The 20843-nt window shown below is 47.7% G+C and overlaps 1 protein-coding gene across 6 annotated transcripts in view; it reads right to left on the bottom strand.

The window, feature by feature from the left end:
- Positions 1-20843, bottom strand: part of LOC118504267 — a 64453-nt gene that overhangs the window by 26193 nt on the left and 17417 nt on the right. For all 6 annotated transcript variants that reach the window (XM_036038498.1, XM_036038497.1, XM_036038499.1 and 3 more), the window contains 2 exons: positions 18027-18072; positions 15766-15892 (listed from right to left, as the gene is read on the bottom strand). In XM_036038498.1, the coding sequence (XP_035894391.1) occupies positions 15766-15892; positions 18027-18072 (173 nt within the window). The remainder of the gene's footprint in view (positions 1-15765; positions 15893-18026; positions 18073-20843) is intronic.

Below are 20843 nucleotides of genomic sequence, written 5' to 3'. Positions count from 1 at the left end.
TACCAAGCGAGAAGTGATACAGTGTGTACACTTCAAGCGGGCAAATATAAAAACATGTCCGGCCATATTTATTGTGGCTCTTTTTTCCCAAAACGCCAAGGACACACTCCGGTCGGAGGTATTTGCTGAACCACAGAGTAGAGCAATGGAAGGTAGTTTGCAAAACACCGAACTTTCCCGTCGCCGTCCGTCCGTGTTCGAAGAAAAACCTGTCGAAATGGTGCACCACCATCAAGGGGATAACAAATTAGGCACAACAACTGCACTGACTCCTGCCGCACAAACTGGAACCACCAGACTTCCAGGGAAAATTGGTTGTAAAAGGTTAAAGGACACACACACACACACACCGAGAGAGACCGAGCCTTAATGCGCTGAGCCCTTGTGCAAAGGGAGCTGGTAACACATCACAACACGAGGTGGCCTCGAGTTGGTTGGAAACGCACCAATAGACAAAGAGAAAATCAAACACCTGAACCACACAGGCTTCAGGCTTCCAGAGGCACCGAGTGCTGGCATCAAAAAACTTTCCGATTGCTCGAGATGCGAGCGCTGCACTGCTGCACCGCAACCGAAGCCAGAGTCCGGGTGGTTTGTGGTTTCGAGAGCCTGGCCGTGCAAACATAACTAGGTGGCATGAAAGCGCCTTCTTCTTCAATTGCTGTTCACCGTGCTGAGAGAGTGTGATTTTTTTTTTTTTGCGTCGCTTCTGCTGACTGTCTGTCAGGCTGGCTGCCATTAAATGCGCAGCGTTCAAGATGATGAAGCCGCCAACGGCGCGCGGGTTCAAGTGTTAATAGGCAAGTCGTCGAAACAGCAGGGCACTGTCTCTCTCTCTCTCTCTCTCTCTTTCTCGCCTCGCGGTGAAGTTGTCCGGGATGGGCTGATGGGGTATTGCAGCAAGTGCAGTTTGGACATCTAGTTTGTTGGTCCGAAGAACCAAGAACTCCTATCGGCACGAGTTACACAACATCGCATTATGATATCATATCTAGGAAGTATCGCTCGGAACATGAACCTGATCCGATCGTAATCTTGGTTGAATGCTCATGCTTTTTGCTTTCTTTTCTGTGGCCCTCACACTGCGGCTGGTTCGTCTGGACTCTCTTTTACCCCGATGTACCTCCTCATGTTACGGTAGTGGAGAGCGCGGTCGCCCGTCCGAAAAATGCTGACATACGACGAGCTCTAACTAAGGGCCGCGGTGAAGGTGAAGAAGGACATCTTGAACGTGGACTAAAGGGAGGGCTGTTCAATAGACGACCATCCGACGAACCACCCCCCCCCCCCCCAACATCGTTCCCTCCAATAGCGACATACCCTCCGTTCACAGGGCCTCTAAATTGTTGGCGCGTTTTCTCCCGGGTCCCTTATCCCCCGTGGTTCGTTTCTTAGCGCTGTGTGTGCGATATGGTGTTATTTACATTTCACATTCTTTGTGCAGTTGCTGCTGCTGCTGCTGTAACGTCTTTTATGCTGCTGACGATGATGATGCGGTCCCGGTTACTGCTGCTACACACAGCCAAGCCGTTTCTATTTCATTCCTCTCCTTCTTTTGTTTTGTTACGCGCGTCCACCTTTTTCTTATGTCGCTCTCCCAGCACCCTTTTTACCTCTTTATCTGGAGCTTGTTGGGTAGAAACTGAGCTTTCTTTTGAATCACACAGGCTTACATTTCATCACTTGTTTACGTCTTACGCGTTATGATATCTTATGACCTCGAAGCGTTCGATACTTTGAACCGGCATCAGGCGACAACCGTGCAAGTACTCGCAGTTTTAAGCGTATTTTAATTAGTTTTTTTTCCATGAAATGTTAAAAATGTTTGAAGCAATTACTCCGAAGTACACGTACATCAGACCAGCTGCAAAGCTACACTCACTCACACACACACACAAACCGACGAGCAAACCTTGTCCGTGCGCGCGCGGCAAGGCAGGAGAGAAATATCGCCATCGTTAATTTTATGCCTATTTAATGAAATTAATAATTACTGTCAACAGTCACACCCATTCTCATTTGTCACTCGAAAAGTGGTAGAAGAAGCAAACGAAACCCCTCAAGCCAACGAAACATTACCGGGCGAGACCTCGGCGCTAGTCGCTCACCCTTACAACTCAACCCCAATCATAATATCTCCCCCGAGTGAGGCCAATGATTCCGCTGACTTTACGGCACCAGTTAAAAAGTAAAACGAAATTGATTTTTCGTCACCGCGTACGCGTGAAACGTTGGTTGAAATTTAGACATTGCTAAATAGTGCGGTGCTCACCTCGAACCTCATTAGAAACTGTGTGCTGAATGATCAATGGTGATCGTGATCGTCGTGATTGCGTCGCGGGGATACCGGCGATATACTTAAACGGTTTAAACTGGCAGGTTGAAGGATTGATTATTTAACGCGCTATAAACATTGTTGCGCGACCGACAAACGGGGTTCAAAGATCGCGGTGTAGGATCGTTTAGAAGAAGGAATCGTCCTTTAGAGGGTACAAAATTGAAACTAATAGACCAAGAGACAACATGTCAAACGTGACTCCAATCCGGTCAACTAAACAGCGTTGATCTTCACCGAGAACTTCACACAACCTAGATTTAAAGGAACAATTGCAGCTATCTGACTAGGCGAAGTGCGAAAATCTTCCAGCTTCTGCCAACCAACCGCCAACTCGATGAACCTTTGGCGGGGTTTGTTTGTACCGCCACGAAGAAAACTGGCAAACACTTTCCTCACACACACACATATACACTGAAAGCTTCAGCCTTCTTCTTCCTGTCCACCGGAAAGTGTCATCAAAGGGGGATGTGGCATCGCCGGTGTGCGGTGTGCCACAAACCAGGTGAGTTTACTCTTTCTCCCCTTGCTGCTCACCTCGCGTAAACTCGCCCCGCGGCCACAACAACCCGGCCCCATTGTGCGCACCTGCCGCGGCAGGGCATTTGTTTTGTGGCGAAGATGCCAAAAGATCAATAGCAATTTGACATTTGCTCCTTGGTCGTGCGCAACACGGCTAAAAACGCTGAACGCATACACACTCGAACGTAGTTTATGGCCGCTCGATTATCATTGCACGGTAATGGGCGACACCACGACTAGAAAGTCATTGGAGTTTAATTCCCCACCACTACTGCTGCTGCTCTCCCTCTCTCTCTCCCTCTCTCGATTGCTTTGGCGTGCGAGGTCACATTTCGATTTTAAGTGGTGTCAATTTTTCTTCAATGAAATCGACACAAAATACTGTGCAAACACACAAGCACACAGCACAGCGAATGGCTCCCACCTGCCCCCCAGGCCCGTTTCGGGCTCGATCGGCGATCAAATCGCTGCAACAGGAGTGCGACGGAATGCGGTGCCATTTTCTTCTTTTTTTTCCTTTTCGGTCACAGTCTCGTCACTCTCCAGGCCATTTTAATTGCAAACGGTAGCCTCTTGCGGGTGTAAATTGAATCGGTACACTGTGGCGCGACTCGAAACTTCAGTGATGCGCAGTAAGAAAACGCCGGTGACAGAAGAGGACCTACCACTGCCTGCCTCCCGCCCCAGGGGATGAGATAAGTATTTCAAGCATTTATTCTTGCATGACATAATGAAGCAGACGTATTGCAAACAGCTCGGAAGTATTCCCGATGTTTGGATGACATTTTGACATACTTTTTGCACAGGAATGTCAACAGAAGCGATTGCGCACACGTGCTCCATTCGAAACCACAACGTCTAAATTAGGCCTGCCGGAACGAAGCCTGATGATTCCGTTAAAAATCGCTAAAAAGAGTAATAAGACAGATTGATCTTTCGAAATCCTTCCCCAGTTTGACACATTTCAAAATGTCACCTCTGGGCGCACTCCATAAGTGATCAATTTAACCATTAGCACCTCATCCACAAACGAGCACAGTTCGGCCGGGTGTAACAAGCCGCCGGGATCTAACCCACTCACGGCGCTACTAGCTTCCTTCGCCTAGCGGGTCCAAAAGCAGTTGTTTCCGGACCCTTGCACTGGCACCGGGGTGCTGTACCGGGCTGTTTTGCTACTTTATTTCACTTTCTCCTCTGGACAATTTGCTGCAGCAGCAGGCAAATGCAAAAAAAAAAAAAAAAAAACATACCAACGACTTCACAGATTGTCCGGAGGTTGCATTAAATTTATTTATTTTATTTTTTTCCCTCACTTCCACCATCATCCCCCATCATCATGCAGCTGTTAATTAAAATCACTGACACGGCGCGTTTGGCGGGACGACAGTAACGCTTCGGCTTAAAGCTACAGATGCCATCGACTGCGGTACAGTGTTGTACGGTGGGTGATTATTTTTCAATTTAACTCATACAGAAATTGTCTCCATCGTTCCTGTTTTTTTTTTTTCCCCATTCGTCCACGCAGACCGACGGAACTTCCTTCACCGGGAGAGCCAAAAAAAGGGAAAACCGGAAAAATGACGCTGACCGTTCCATCCATAAATCGGCACAGGAAGCCCACCATCGTGATAAGCGCACACGCTGGTGTCGCTAGATTCCCTTGTTTACAGACTCCCCCATTCCTCCCCGAAATCCGTTGAGCAAACAACAACAACAACAGCAAATGGAGCGCAGACGAGCGATGGGAGAAATATTTTCACTCATTTCCCGGAACGGGAAACGTAATTTCCGCCGGCACCGGAGGGCGGGGAGCAACTCTGTGCGCCTCACACGTCTGTTTTCTAATAGTTTTGAGGAATGGGAACACCACACATGCCTTTCGTCAGCCGTGGACATCAATGTTTCCAATCGTTCACCAGCGAGAAGGGCGAGTTAGAGGGAGGTTAGAGCAGGAGAGTCGTTCTGCAACTGCTTGGGTGACGTTTAAAATCCAATTTGCATGCGATAAACAAGCATCGGGCGGTTTTTTTTGGGGGGATGGTTTCCAAATTTCCATCACTTGAATTGCGCAATGTACAAGGATGTTTATAGTAGGGGGAAAAAACGCCAGAAGCTAGGCAAAACATCTGTTTGCTTTTAGAATTTAAACAATGGTCCTCGTGGTACGATATCGCTGCACGAAGAAACTTTAAACAGGGTTCTTCCCCTTCTTGGAGCGGGAAGAAAAGTTGGGCTTAAATTTTAATTAATATTAATATTTATATCTAATTAGCTAATAGAATCCCTCTGGCGCTCCTTTAATATCATAGGGAATTCCCTCTACCTTTTGCATTACTCAAGAGCGTTTCATTCGGTATGTGTCAGTGTGCTTCACGATGACTTGGTACTTTCGATCCAACGCCACAAATTCCACAACTATCTTCAATAATCTTCTCCCTATCGTTGGCTCAGCATTTTCGGGGAAAAAACAATGGCTAATTTATTAGTGACCAAACATATGTTTCCCCTAATCACATCCTTGACTTAATTATAAGCCACCAATCGAACACCGATCGCCCGGTATCGCAATCGCTGATCAACAACACCAACTGCTGGAAATAAATCTCTTGCCGAGCCCTGAAAAGCTGACCCTACCACCGCCCCGGTGCCCACGGTGGAATGAAATGATGCAACCGGCGCAAACCCCTATCCACACTGCGGGCGGAAAAATGCCGATTTTGGGCATTGTGTGAATGGATGCAGACCGGCGTTTCGTGGAACTTCCTGATAAATAAAACAATACATCATTCCCCCTTGTGCGCCTGGTACTAATTGCAGTACAATTGTCATCGTCTCCCCCCCACACACAGCCACACACACAGCCAGAGAATCATCGGCAGCTGCGTTGAAGGTGAAATCCGTGTTTGAATCCGGCTTCCGTCAACGGGTGCCGCCTTGAGGATAGTGCAGTGTGTTGACGACACCGGCCGATGAGCACGAGGGGAAGAAAAAAGAGGGAAAGGTACCAAAACCATATCCCAACGGGGAACACAAAAGTGAAGGGATCATACGTGTGTATGTGTGTGTGTTAATGGCTTGGCCCTAATGAAGGAAAATGCTTTTGTTCTTGCTGTGTATTTTCCACAGCGATTCGAGGAATTTTACACTGCCGATAAGCACCGAATCCCGAAGATCCCGAGGGGACACACACAATTGTCGACTGTCCAGGACCCTTTTTTTTTCCCGGGACACCAGAATCCCATCAATGGCGGCAGAAGCAAATGGGTTGGTACAAAAACAAATTGGCTTCCAACTGGTGAGCCTCATTAGGAGAATTAATGGGATGTCCACAGGGCCGTTGGTGTGTCCTGCTGGTAGAGGACGAGATAATGCTCTATTTGCTCCGATGTTACGATAGGATCAAGGTTATACTGGTGGGGATTTTGTGGACCGGCAGCCTAAAAGATCGATCACTTGTCGAATGAGGCATATATTGGGAAGAGATTTAACATTTGCGGAGAGAAGGACCTGAGCCACTCACTCACGTCAACCTCAAGTACGATCATTTTTCATACACTTTTCTGCAAGACTTCAATCTCCATAAATCACGTAGATCAACTCGGTGACCTCAGCGGTTCCTCGCGAAACAACAATTTGTATGGGTATGAAATGTCCAGAAGGACTTCTTTACGTTTTTTAAATATTATTTGCTAGATTCCTACTGTAATCTGCTGTACGTCAGAAGTCCGTTTTATAGCAAACATTGTGTCAATTCTATTTCAACCCGATCAAAACCACTCATCAGAGAACTAGTTCTACACCGCAAACAACTCTCACTGCATAGCGACGTACTTGAAGCTTCACATCGTCCATGCCCGCCACCGGTAGCAAACGGTCCGATATCCACGATCTTAAAGTCCATGCTCATGGGCACCTACACGGCGGCAGGCATCGGTGATATCTCGATCTGTACAGCAACATAAAACCTGACAGCGGCACTTGTGCAGAAGATAGCGCGCCCTCGACAGCGCCCTCGTTACATGCAGTCGGCATCTTAATCCATTTACCTCCCCGAGAGCCCAGCAAGGATCGCTTCCTCCCTTTTTGGCCGTGCTGGCCGCGGCTCTCTTAGTCCGCACACTTCTGGGCGCCCTTCGACACGTCGGATTACCTGGTAGGTAGGGTAGCGATCCCGTTGCGCGAGGACTTTGAAAGTCAATTTGCCATCAATTTATCATCGGGCATTAATCTCCGCAAAAACCCATCCTATCCACGCTCTCCGGACGATGACGCTGACATCTTCTTTGACATTTGCCGCGGCGGTTCTCGGACGGCCCGGTCGGCGGCCTGCAGCTTTCTAGCCGTGTCCTTCGCTAGCACTAAACATCTCGGTGTTTATCTCGCAGCTTCGGTGCGGAAATCCCCTTGGGAGAGTGCATTTGGGATCAGCGTTTCTGAGCTGTTTTGCGACTTGCGCTTGCGACCGTTTGTAATCTGTGAACTGCCCTTCGGGAGATGTGTTGGCTAAAACACAAACACTCACACACACACACACAATCACTAATGCATGAAACAATGTGCACACCTACTCATTTTCCTTTCACTCATCTTTCCCTGCTGCCTGCCAACCGACCGACCAACCAAACAGCCCACTCCTTGCATCTGCATCTTCTTTCGCCCACACATTGATTTTTTGGGATAAACGCCCTCTGCCGGTTCCACCTCACACACCACCTATATACCTGGGAACCTTTTTCCTTGGGTCGTTTGACTCGTAAAGCTTTAACCAAAAAAACAAAAAGACACAGGCCCCGAAAAAAACACCTTCACGCTCATTGATCTTCTTAGGGCCCCGGTTGACAACTTTCTCCGGGCGCACATACCGAACCGGCGCACCTCTCCCATCCGTTCCGGTATCACCGGCTCCGGGAGTACCGGGAGTTTGCTAGGGGAGTACCGCCGGCAGGTGCGGAAGAGAGTGAACAAAAAAAAAGGCCCGAGGAAAGAAGAAAGCACACCAGGAATGCATGTGCATCCAGGCTCGATCCATGTCCAGAGACACACACACACACGTGAGTGAGATCGATCAATGGCACAGTGTGTGCGCGGACCTCCGGAAAGGCCCCGATCAGCTTCGGTAATTGGTAGAATTGGATGGAACATTGTCTCCTGCTGATCGTTGGGTCAGGTTCCTGCGTCCGATCGGTTCTGAGTGGGCATTTGCTGTCGATTATTCTTCGATCGTAACTGTGCTTTGTCTATGCTCTCCGGCTCTGCTCGGACATCAAACCCCTCTCCACAGACCGACCCTCCACAAACAACCACACGGTACACCCCCTGCCGGTGGTAGCCGGTTGCGTTGTCAGAAGCAGAGATCGTTATTGTTCTAGAATGCGTTCAGCAGCTTATGTTCTTCTGCTCTCGCCACGCTGATACGATTGATTTCCACATTGTTGGGTGACGTCATCGTCATCGTCCACGGCCTAACGGCAAACGGAGCTAACTGGCTTTCAAGTTCCGACCCAGCACGGCTTCACCAGGTGAGACGCAATCAATGTCCATCCCGCCCTGATCTGAGGTAAAAAGCTTTCTGTTCCTACCCAGCCAGCGGTACATTTTCCCAACGTGTAGAAAGCAATAAAGGAAAGTGTCATCTGGAGTCACCATCGCCCAGGCAGGCGATACAATAGGGAGGCGCACGTGCGTGAAAGTAGAAAGAACTGCGAGAAGGTCACAGGGCAAAATTATGGTAACGATTGTGAAAGGCAAACTAGCTGTAAATCAACGCCAAACGGTCGTATTGTTTAACGCAGCTTGATTTGCGAAATGTTCCTCCTGCGCCCACAGGCAGATGATGATGATCTACCGAGCCGCCAGCTGGCTAACATCCAATCTTAGACCACCCTTGTACACACATTCGAGGTATCTCTCACTGACGCAATACCCAACATTGTGTTGCGTGCCACATACCTAACCTACCTACCCACAACACACCAAGAATGTCCAACGTTCCAAGCCGAACGATAATTGACGCGCATTCACTATCGATTGTAATCGTTATTTATCATCCACCGAAAATATTGTGGCAGCTACAGGCAAGGATTCGCATCGCAAAGTACTCGCCCGGGAGAGGGACGGCGCGACACAGGTCTCTGCTGTCATATGGCTTACGAATGAAGTCAAGCGACAAAGACCCGGCAACGCGCGGTGGGTCAAGAATGTTCTACCGGAATTTGTAGAATTGATGTATCGATGTGCCCGCGTCATTTGATGGTGCGACTCCTCTTCAGGGTTCTCCCGTCGTCTTCAAACCATCGATCCACAACAGGATCGGCCACTTGTCACAGCATTCCTTGTCTAACAACAACAAAAAAAAAGGTTTCTCTTGACAGGAAAAAAAGGCCGCCGTGACATCACAAAGCGCGTAAATGTTCGTGACTCCAACGCTTTTCGGAAACCCCTTGGCAAGAATTTGATTTACTTTGCGGGAAGATATCCCCCAGCCCCGGGAGTCTCGGCTGGAATTCGATTCCCCCCTCTCCATCAACAGTTTATCTTCTTGCAGCCGCGAAATGCACAACGCAAAGATCCGTGTGCTTAAGCATCCCGCGACATGTGCTCCTGTGCTCCTTCCCGGCTCCCAAGGGGCCCTTGGAACTCTGGAAGAAAAAAGAGGCCTGTCCGGGTATAAAAGCAAGTCGTCGCAAGGTAAAATATTGACTTATCGCTTTTGCTCTCTTCCCTCCGCTGCCCTCCGCCGGGCTGGAAAGTCGCACCAGCAAATTGACGTAAAGGTTTGGTTTGGTTTTGTTTTGGTTTCGCATTGCTGTGTTTCGTAGTTTCTTAATTTTCGGTAGCCAACTGTCCTCCACCGCGCGTTACGCGATGTTGTATGCGCGTGTGTGTGTGTGTTAGCGACTTGCTCATCTACATGTGTTTAACATGACAGCAACACACCAAGTTTCGTCGCCATTTTTCATCCCGCACCAGGCCGGGAACGTGGGAGTTGCAGAGTGGCGCAAGGATGCAACTCCTAACCGGAGGCCAAAGAAAACATCCCAGCTTTTTTTAGGGGGGGGGGGGGGGGGGGGGGAAACAAATAACGCCAGCGCACAAAGTGACGAACCCGCACAACGTAAATGATGACGAGTTGACAACCGAGTGCCTCGAAACACATCGGGCTGTCCTCCCTTCGCACGGCCATCCTCAAACGCTGGCCCCCACCCTGAGAGTGCCGAAAATAAATGAAATTTACAATTCAAAGCACGTACGACCGTGTCCCAACCGAAACGTCAGTCGCTCCGTAAGAAGTGACAATCAAGTATGCGTGTCTTCTGTGTCTTGTTGTTGTCACTTTTTTTTATATTTTGTTTTCGTAAACGTTTTCCTTGAAGACACGATTAATTAATTTGAACAGACGCAAATGCCAAAAACGATCCGTACAGTACCATCCCACCCCGAGGAAGAAGACCTCCGATGGCCTGACCATTGACCAAAGGGGCATCGTGACAAAGCTTGTCGACCCAGCAGCTACTGGAAGGAGGACCAAGCAACCAAAAAAAAAAAAAGTCCAGCAGATTGTGAGTAGCGGCAATCGCCCAAGTGTGTCAGGGAAGCTGTTGGGGTGTAAGTATTAGCTTAAGCTAATTGGCACACAAATGGAAACATCACAATCATTCATTGATGCTGGCGGCTTCTTGTCCCGCGGGACGGTTTTGCTGCCCCCGACCGGCACGCACAATTATGCCGACAGACGTACGCGTTATCTGATACGTCCTTAATACGTCTGACAGCGACAGCACACGATGAGCAAATAATCGTGCCTTGAATCGGGTTCGGTTGGTTTTTTTTGTTGCTTCTTCGATGAAGTTGATATTAATATACGAGCCATAATTCGCAGGCACTTCAATGGTACCTCCGAGAAGTGTGGTAATGGTAGGCAATCGGATAGGACCATCATCAGATCATCATTATTCGCTTAAAGCACCACAAGGACATCAAAGTCTTATTTTGCGCTCGTTCCGGGTTATAGCAGCATACATAAAACATCCCTATTAACCGTTTCAAATAGCGTTTAAACTGACCGATTAACTGTCAAATCTGGATGTGACAGATAAACTGTCACTGTTTACTAGCTTTTTTAGCCTCTCGATAACGCTTGTTAGTAGGTGTATTTTTATCGGTTTTATTTTTATGAATATCACTGCTGGCTTTTAAAAAGCGATTTCATCGGTTATGAGCTCAACAAGTTCATTGACAGTTTTTTTTTTATCTTTTAAGCTCTACAAAGGTTAACAACGTCCAATCGTACCCTATCCCGGCAAGTGAGGCGGTTAACATAAATGTTCCTACAGCTCCTCCGAGAATAATTGAATTTAAGATTTCTTCTCGTCGTTCTTCTCAACGCCATTTGCTACAATAATGTGGAATAACTAATAGCATTACATGTAAAAGGTCGCCCATGATAAATGGATCAGTGATAAAATATCATTTCGATCTGAGGGCCCCGGTGTGCTTGATGATCGTGCGCTTCGATCGAAAATATGTATCTACCTTCCTGACCGATTCTCGAAACGAAAAGCTTCTCTTTCTCTCTCTCTCTCTCTCTCTCTATATCTCCTTTTCTCCCACGCTTCGGTTAATATTCGATCGATCGGTTATCCAATATTCGATCGGCAGTTTATGATTGGGTTTCGTATTTCATTTGGCGCCAGAAGATCGTAAACTCGGGATCACATCTCAGCTTTTGGAATCGTCCGGGATTTCGGCGGCTCTCTTCGAAACAGAAAAACCAGCAAAAAGGGCGTACAATAATGTACCACCGAAAATTCCTTTTAAGCTTTGGAGGAGTTTTTCGGAAGGGATAGTGCAAGAAGCGTTAGAGCGTTAACAAAAACCACATCTCCTTTCTCACGCACCGCTTGTAGTAAGTGTGAGCCGAGATATGTGATTCTTCCACCCTTATGCATTTTTTTCCTTCTCCTTTGGTTAAGATTTGACCACTACAACTTGTTCAGAGTCTCCATCCAGCAGGAACAATGTGCAAAGAATTTAATTCATTCCTTTAAGCTTTATAATTGCTGCGAGGCGCTCGAGAGCCTCAGAACGGCTTGATGACCCACTGGTGCAACGAGCGCCTCCTGGAAGATATTGCATCGTAAACTGCACCTCCGGCCAAGTGGCCACCACCAGGAACACAAAAGGCAAACCCCCATCCAGCGTTTGAAGCACACTTAAGAGAATGCATCTAATAAAGTCATCCGCTCGACGTCAAGTTGTGCCACCCCTACGTCAATCTTCAGAAGACCGACCGGACTGCCAGGGAACAGAAAGGTGGGTTCTTCGTTCTTCTGCTGCTGCTGCTAAATTGCCCAAAACTAATCAACGCGTCAATGAGGAGACGGCGAGGCAGAAGATAACCTACATCACGCGTGGGAAACGAGGACCACCCTTCCGGAAACAGGGAACCAAGGCAAAGGATCCAGCGAGCGCAGGCCATTGCGTGCGTGCATGCGTGTTTTTGGGTGGCAAAATCTACACCACAAAGAACGTTTATTATCATTACAGATTTTTGTTGTTTAATTAAATGCACCCAAAAACGGTGCAGTCCGGGTGCGTGTGTGTGGTCGCCTTGGACTGCCTTCATTTGTACACGCACCACGCATTAACGGTCCCAGAGCACCGACCATTATCCACGTGCAGCGCGGGGCAACAACACATCCTTGCACGGCAACGAGCGGCCTCGAGCCGGGATGTTCCTGAGGTTCCAGCTCCGCGCGCGTCCAGATAATTCGGCTGGTGCGGGCTCAGCAGAAAAGGGGACCTCTTCAAACCGATACTACCTTCCCGGGCAATGTCAAGAGGGGGCCGCACAATGGACGCAACAATGCACCACTCCACGAGACAAGGCACCGCGCGCAAACGCTTCTTCAGCTTCCACATCCCCCCCCCCCCTTTTCCATCCCACCCTCGATCAGCACTCCTTGGGAGGGAAAGCTCCGAAGAACTTCGACCCTTCTGTAAGGCGAAAAAAGAATCGTTAAATGTTTATGGGTGTTATTTTCCTCACTTTAAAAGAGAGAGAGAGAGAGAGAGAGAGAGAGAGAGAGAGACAGAGAAAAGCAAAAAAAAAACCGAGAGGCCCGGGAAAAGAGGGCCCGAAAATAACTTAATTCTTTTTAACACCGTAGTAGTTGGCGGCTGGGTTGGTCTTTCCGTTCCTGGCCATTTTTTTTTGTTCTTTTTTTTTGCTCTCCTCCCGATTGCACCTTCCTTTTGCACTTCTTTTGTGTTTTCCTTTTTTTGTTGTTGCTGTTTTTACACACACACACACACGCGGTTCTCGTCACTTGGTTTGCGCACTTGCACATGTTTTCCACTTTTGTTTGGTGTAAAAAGCTTCTCTTCGGGGCTTTTCTTCCTTTTTTTTTGTGCTAGTTTTCCTGTCTTATCTGCGTCTGTTTTCAGTTTTGCTTTCTGTTTAGCTCTTTTAATCTTTTCCGTTCTCTGGACTCTGTTTTCTTTTTTCTTAGGTCTCTCGCTCTAGCCACGAGCACGCTGTTTTGCTAACACATTCCCTTGCTCGGAGGGTTGCTTTTCTTTCCTTCTTGCTTTTGCCCCTCCATCGGTTCTCGAGCAGGATCGGTTTTATTTTGATTGAACGTGCCGTTTTTGCTATTAACTTTTCCACCTCTCTCTCTGTTTTGTTGTTGTTTGGCGTTTTGCTTGTTTTTATTACTTCGCGCGCGCCAGACACTCACTGTTCGCTAGTGTTAAAACGGGCGAGCATCGTTTTCCTGTGTATTTATGATGTGTTGCCGCTATGCTGTTGGGTATTGTTTTTGCATTCTTGAGTATTTGTTTGGAACTTTTTCTAAGCTTTGCTTTCCTTTCTTTACCTTAACCGTATCATTTTCAATAATTTTGTTAATGTTTTCTATGATTTAGCAATTGTTTTCAGTTCTTCTATAATTTCCAAAACATATCAAACAAAATTTTAATAAAAAAAAACTACTTAACTAATTTTGAAATTCTATTTATAGAGCAACCAATCCTTAACTAATTTACAAATATGAAAGAAAAACCTTTGGATAATTTGTGAATCATCTCAGCGCTTTGTGAGTGCTTCTCCAATCGCTTCACCATCACCAGCTGATGTCCAAATAGGCATTTAATGCTTTCCTGTCTCTCTCTCTCTCTCTCTCTCTCTCTCTCTCTCTCTCTCTCTCTCTCTCTTTCCACCCCACGCGCTTTGTGGTCAACACAACAATCGTTTTAATCTTCTCATACAAAAATCCTTCCCCTAATCGCCAAATGACGGCAATAAAGGACAGCTTAGCGACAAACTCAACATGCCCGTGTGCCTGTGTGGCCACGTGTGGATTAGTGTGGGTTGGAATAGAGGCTTTTCCAACAACATCATCATCAGCATCAAGCCTTTTTTTTTTAAAAGGGTGCCATCATCAAGTGAACACACACCGGAACGGAACAAAAGCTCACTTAAAGCCTTCCCTAATGCCACAGATATTACCATTTGAATAGGAAATCCTATTGCTTTTGTTCGAACGTCAGAGCTCCGGAAGGATGAGAATCCATCTGGACCGGGCTATTGGAAGGTGTGTTAATCGCTTTACTTCGATCCTACCCAAACCGAGTGCAACACCACTCGCTAACAGACAATATTGGGCTGCATCCACACGCACACGAGTGGAAAAAAGCCACAAGTAACAACAAAAAAAAACGGATCAAATTGGACGATTTTCTTCTCCAGCTTGGACGACACAAATTCCACGCGGAATGATTCTAAACGCGTGTGGCATAGCAAACGGAGTTGCCAGAGTATCGATTATCCGCTTTCGGAACGGTATCCGTAGTCAATTGGTGGACCTCCGGAGATGAATAACAGAGGAAAGCAGCAACAGCAGCAACAACAGCGAGAAAAAAAACTCTCACAAATAAAAAGGCCTATAATCTACCGGCCACGCTCAACAGAAATCAATTTTCGATAATAATAGCACAAAACTGCACCACTCTCGGGCTCGAGTGGTCCAGGGTTCGCCGAGCTGATCCTGATCCGTGCGGTTTTCGTCGAACGGAACCTTCTGCCCTGCAGCTGATTGTTCCACCCAAAATGCGCAATCGGACACACACACACACACCGGCAAACAAACATACGGTCCAAGGGGGGGGGGTTACTCTATACACGCACGCGAGGAGCCCCAGACGTGCTGGTATTATTTCTGGTTATCCACAATACATTTTTAAATGGTTCTTCGCCGCTCGCTTCTGTGTCTTTCACTTTCAAGCCGCTTGCTTGCCGGGGAGAGATCCGCCGGAGAGATCCTGATGATCCTGACGCGTGAGATTATCATTTCACCCTTATTTCGCCCTGCCAGAAGTGAGCCAGCCGTAGGGATAATTAAAAGCATCCAACGCGCAACAACTTCACCCCGAAGGACTTCAAAGGAACTGAGCAGCTCCTAAAGCACGACCGGCGGCAATGGCGACGACGCTAAATTGGAAATCCCCGGAATTTCTCGGCGAACCACGGCCACGAGTTTTACGAGCTACTGCGCTCTAGCTAACGAAGGTCTCTCCGCACTTTGGTGAAGGTTTACGAAATCAGCTGTGGACTGTTGGCTCCTTCTCCGCTGCTGGGGGGCTGATTGGGGCGAGGTCCAACAATAACGTGTCGGATTTAAATTGGCGATCAATTCGTGACGATTTTCATGGTTTTACAGCCCAATAAAATACACCAACGGAGGGAAACGGGTTTTACGGCGTAGATTTGTGAGCCGATTAAAGTTCATCCGCGCCGTGATATACTTTTCACAGTTTATGGCACATCTTTGGCGCAATGGCGTTAAGAGGGTTATTTTAATTCCGGTATAGCGATTATTTAAACAAAAAAAAAAAAGGAAACTACTTACGTGGTTGACCATTCTCCACGTTGTCGTCGGCAAACACGGTACCGTTTTTGGCACGTAGAAACTTTAAACTGCACGCTGATTGCAGAGAGTAGTCGTTCCTGGTTGCTGCTCCTGCACTGAATAATGTCTGCGGAGGGGTAAAGTAGATCGAAAAAAAAAACAAATGCACATGTGTGTTAGTAGCCGTCTGCAGAGATGTCAATAATTAGAGGTATGACAGCATGGGCGGGCCGGGTTGAAGTCTCTGACTATGGCTGGCTGGCTGACTGATTGGCTGACTGGACGGCTGTCAACTTGCATCAAGCTTTTGAACGTGGTACATTACTTCTTAATTGCTTTCCCCAGGGCTTATCAATGTAGTACGGACAGAGAGGAACAGCATTTAGGCTCTTTAGCAAATTAAGGTGTTCTTCAACTAACTGTGACGGTTGGCGTTGACCGATTTCCTGGACCTGTGTGTCTTGTGAGGTTATGTTAAGTGGTGAGATCCATTCCAATAAGCCACAGAGCCTCGATATCCTTAAGTTCCAAGTTGCAAGCTGGAGAAGTTTCTTAAAGCAATACCTCACATCCAATCTCCATATCGCCGCAACTCGATTCTCTAGCTGGAATTCTAAACTCCCGATATCGAGCACGGTCGCGTAACTACTTATGATAAAAACGCTAACAGCCAATAAACACTCGCACACGAGAGCTCGAAACGATCAAAAAGGGTCAACAAGCGGCAAGCGGGTTTAGAAGAATTGAAAATAACACCAGCCAGTGTGCCCTTCGATCAATTACCGTACAATGACAATTGACTATCTGTCACGGCTTGCGTGTCATCCACACCTGTGTCCGGATGGGACACGATGTTCGGAGAAATTGAGGGGGATGGATGGGACGAGCCCGAGCCACTACACGCGTCTCGAAACGAGTGTTTGATCGAAACCCAAGTAAACGGTCGATAGTTGAAGGGATGATGATGATGATGAAAGCCGCAGAGCAGGGGTGGGGTAGCTGGAACATCGACAATCAAAACCTTCAACACAACAACTACCGAACTACCGAACTCCTAACTACACACAATGTCATTCGTTTCTCTCCCCGCTTGACAGTCTGTCACACTTTGCAACCAATAATCGGTTCGGGCTGGTTTCATGCCGTGCTGCTGCTCGCTCGCTGCTCAGCCAGTAGGGAGGACATTGGGGGAAAATTGGGAAACCAAACAACAAAACCACGGCGACGGTGTAAGATGTGCAGCTGAGTCTGTTGGTAGCCGAAGGTATCTATTTCAGTAAATTGAGTCGAGTGTGAGCCGGAAAGGAAATAGGCTAGGTTAGGTCGATAGATAGACGGGCTCGATCAACATCAGCAATCAATCCCCGATGGATGATATGGAGGTAAATAACGGTGGAGCGTGGAGGGAGAGGCGAAAGGGAAGGGACTGATGAGAGTTGGCTGATAGAGCTCGCTCGCCCCTTTCGCCCCCAATCAACCCCCCCTGCGGATCCACCCATTGCTACACTAATGTAGCACGCGCTTTGAAGCTCTGATTGTGAATGTTGTTATCAGTCAGCCGAAGCGAAGGTTCAGAAGTGGCGATTGACCACACACGAGAAAAGAAAAAAAAAACAACATTGGTGGACACGCGTAGGAGGAGTGTATTGTTTGACTTCCCGTGCGTGGTGTTGGTGTGGCAAGATGCGAGATGCACACAGCCACAGCCAAATTACGCCAAAAAAAATTACAGCGAAGCAAAAAAGCTGTCGCAAACTTGTCGCACGGCCGAGAGTGACAACACACTGTCAACCGGGACACATTGTGCTGTCCGTGATGCGGGCCTCCAAAACTGTCAGCGGATCTCGGGCGATAAATGGACGACAGGATGACGACGCCTTATTATGGCAGATTGGTGAGATTGTTTCCGATACACATTCCAGAGCGCAGGCCCTTTTTTTGCAGGGGTCCCTACCCGCCTCCCCATTGCGGACTAATGCAGGAGCTTTACAGCACTTGAACCACAGCAAGAGGAAGAAAAAACACACCAAGGTTGGAAAAGGTCGACGGGAAGGCTTTTCTCACTCGGACGATGGAGTGGCATAAACAGGTGGGGGGGACGTCCGTTTCGGTGTTGCTTAATGTGTGTCACAATAAGCGAGCGATTAAGGAGCAAGCAGGCGTCAGCCAGTCAGTCAGTCCGTCAGCCAGCTTGAAGAGAGGTATTTTAATTTTCTGTTTTCCACTCGAGCCATCGCCACACGCTAGCTAGTAACACTTACCATCAGGAGGCACAAAATCTTGGCATAGACGGTTAGCTGTGATACCCTGTGGAGTAGAGAGAGAGAGGCACACAAGAGCTGAAATTAGTATAATGATGCTCACTTTTCCATCGGCATTATAATCGGTCACACCACTTAAAAAAAAAAAAGGTCGCCCTTTCATGAGATGTCCTCTGCGATTGCCACCTCTGCTGGGAAGGACATTGTAGTGTGAAGGGAGAAAATGATTGTTCGACGTCCATCGTCCAGAGCGTCGATGTTGGAGCAAGGTAAAGCAAGGGCGAAGAAGAAGCAACAAACAAAAAAAAAATCTGTACCAACCATTAAAGTGTCTTGATTAAAGTTTCTAAATTGTTTTTCCTTCAGCAAATGGCAAATTGCAGGGGTTTTGCAAATGATTTCGCGACGTTAGCAAAAATTGATTTAGAAAACCCTGTAATATTTATGACAACAGTCACTCAGTGGTCTTGCTGGACTTTGACGAGCTCATCTCGTGTGAAAATTATTGAGCACAGCGAGCTTCACATTTGTCCCATATCTCACGAGCAGATCTGCCATCGCTATAAATGTGATTACCCTCAAGAACTCACCAGAAATCCCCCAACCCCATTTTTTTAAATCAATAAAATGCCCCGGAGAATGTCTCTGCCTCCAAAAGTCTAAAACAAAACGAGCAACAATTTAATTTAAGCTTTCGTTTCCCGAACTTGATTAAAAATGTTAAAACATGCACCAACAACTAATTAGCATTTTCTTATGTCACGCCCACCCGTCATATTCACAATCCCCAGCAAGACAATGAATATGGCCAATGGATGCTAAAGAAACTGCCCAAAAGCAAAGCCAACATTGCACCGGTTACGATATAATTAATTTGAAGTCTCAAGCACACCCTCGCCCAACCGCGTTCATAATCCAGTCCTGTCGCTTCATTTCGGGTTCGGCAAAAAGGGTTCGCATGGCCTGAAAACAACAGATCGCGTCGCGTGTCCTCTCCCATATCACATATCTCCGGTACAAAATGCGGTTTGCGCGTTACCATAACCGTGCGGATGTCGTCCATAAGCCTCTCTTTGGCGCGATGGGCCAAATCGATAAGCTACGAGAACGAGTCCCGATGCTGAATGAGCGCACGCTCGAGTGCAGCACCGAGCAGAAAAAGTATAATTAAAAATTACCATAAAATTCAATATTGCTGCTATAAAATTTCACTTTATTACCTCGCCTCGCCGTGTTTGCATTTATTAAAATCGGTAACAGATATGAAAATGAAAATATCAATTCGCAGGCCAGCAACACCACCACACGGGGCACACGCAAATCAGTTCACCCGCTGTTGCTGTATGCAGCTGGTGCGGTGTGCAGGGGGGTTTCGAGGCGGATTAATTGAGTTGTAAAAAAAACCTACTGCTGCACACAGAGAGCAACGGGTGAGCGAAAGAGCGCGAGAGCATACGATCTCTTCCGCAGGCCAATCATCATTGCAGATTGTGATCACGCGCGGCGTACCGAGTTCCTGCTGGTGGTGGCTGACTGCCGAAAAAGGGCAGCAGTAGTAGTGGACAAACGACTGTCACTGTCGAAATGGCAAAACGAACTGTCCGGGTATCCTTCGACCACAGGACAGTGGAAAAAAACCTCTGCAACTACGCCAGCGGGATGCCAATTGACCCGGGGTCTCCCGGACCATCATCTCCGGGAAACGCGTGCACCACCAGGCCCCTCTAGCTTGGCCGCCATGTGTTTGCGGCGCAAAAGATTAATTAAATTAGCATGCCTCGAAAGCCTGGTGGAACTGTGCGCCCGACCGGTGGCCTTCCGCAAATGCCGGGGAGTGTTAAAAAAGAAAAAGGTTAGCACGCGATAACGGACAAGCAGCAGCCGCAGGAGGGGCAGCAGTTCCCCGGTTCGATGGGTTTATGCCCATTTTCAGGATGATATAACCGCCTAATGCCGCACCGGGGGAACACACACACACACTCCACCAAATGGCCGAGAAGAGATAAGAAGCGACCCATCTGCTGCTGCTGCTGCTGGTGCCTTGCATCCGCAGAAGAATGTCCCATCCCGTGACAAATCCGCATCTCCAAACCGTCGTGTCGTTAAAAACCGCAGAGCTCACCCGTGTGCCATACCGGCGACAAAAACCCGATTCCTGCTCTCGGACTCACTCAAGAATGTCGGGGTGACCTTCCCCCAAACACCTCCTGCTCGTTCTTGCCTTCCCCACAAGCCAGGGAATGCGGGTGTCAGTTGAAAAGTTGATACCGGCGTGCAGGTTTAAGGTGGAAGTCAAGTTGATCGGTTGACGGTTGCGACCAATCAATCCGGTATGTATAGTTACGAGGGGGCACCACCAGCAGCTGTGTGTCGCCGTCGTAAAGGGAGACAACAGGTAGTCGCCGCCGACCGCCGAACACCCGTTTGCACTAGCAGCTAAATCAAACCAAACCGAACCGATTCAAACCAGGCGCAATCGTTCAAGTGGAGCGTGGTTACAGTGCTGGACGCGATTTTTGCACCGAAGCACAAGCGATAGTTTATAGTTCTATTACCAATTGCACGGGGACTTCCACCGGTTGGCTCGGGTCGAGTAACATTTGCGGCCCAACTAGCTCGTATTTACTAATTTTACTTCAGTTTTCTTCCTTAATCAGAATTACAACTCCTGAGCTTAAACCGTATATAGACTGAGATCTGTTCGAAATTTTTACATCAGTACGATCTTGCCACCTTATATCTTTAAAACTGATTATCAACTGTCTATAACGACAACGTCACGACTCTTTACCATAACATCGAGGTAAGTATTCAACC

This window comes from Anopheles stephensi, chromosome 2 (assembly GCF_013141755.1).
Source record: "Anopheles stephensi strain Indian chromosome 2, UCI_ANSTEP_V1.0, whole genome shotgun sequence".
Taxonomy (NCBI): Eukaryota; Metazoa; Arthropoda; class Insecta; order Diptera; family Culicidae; genus Anopheles; species Anopheles stephensi.
This window is presented reverse-complemented; position numbering and strand designations above follow the sequence as displayed.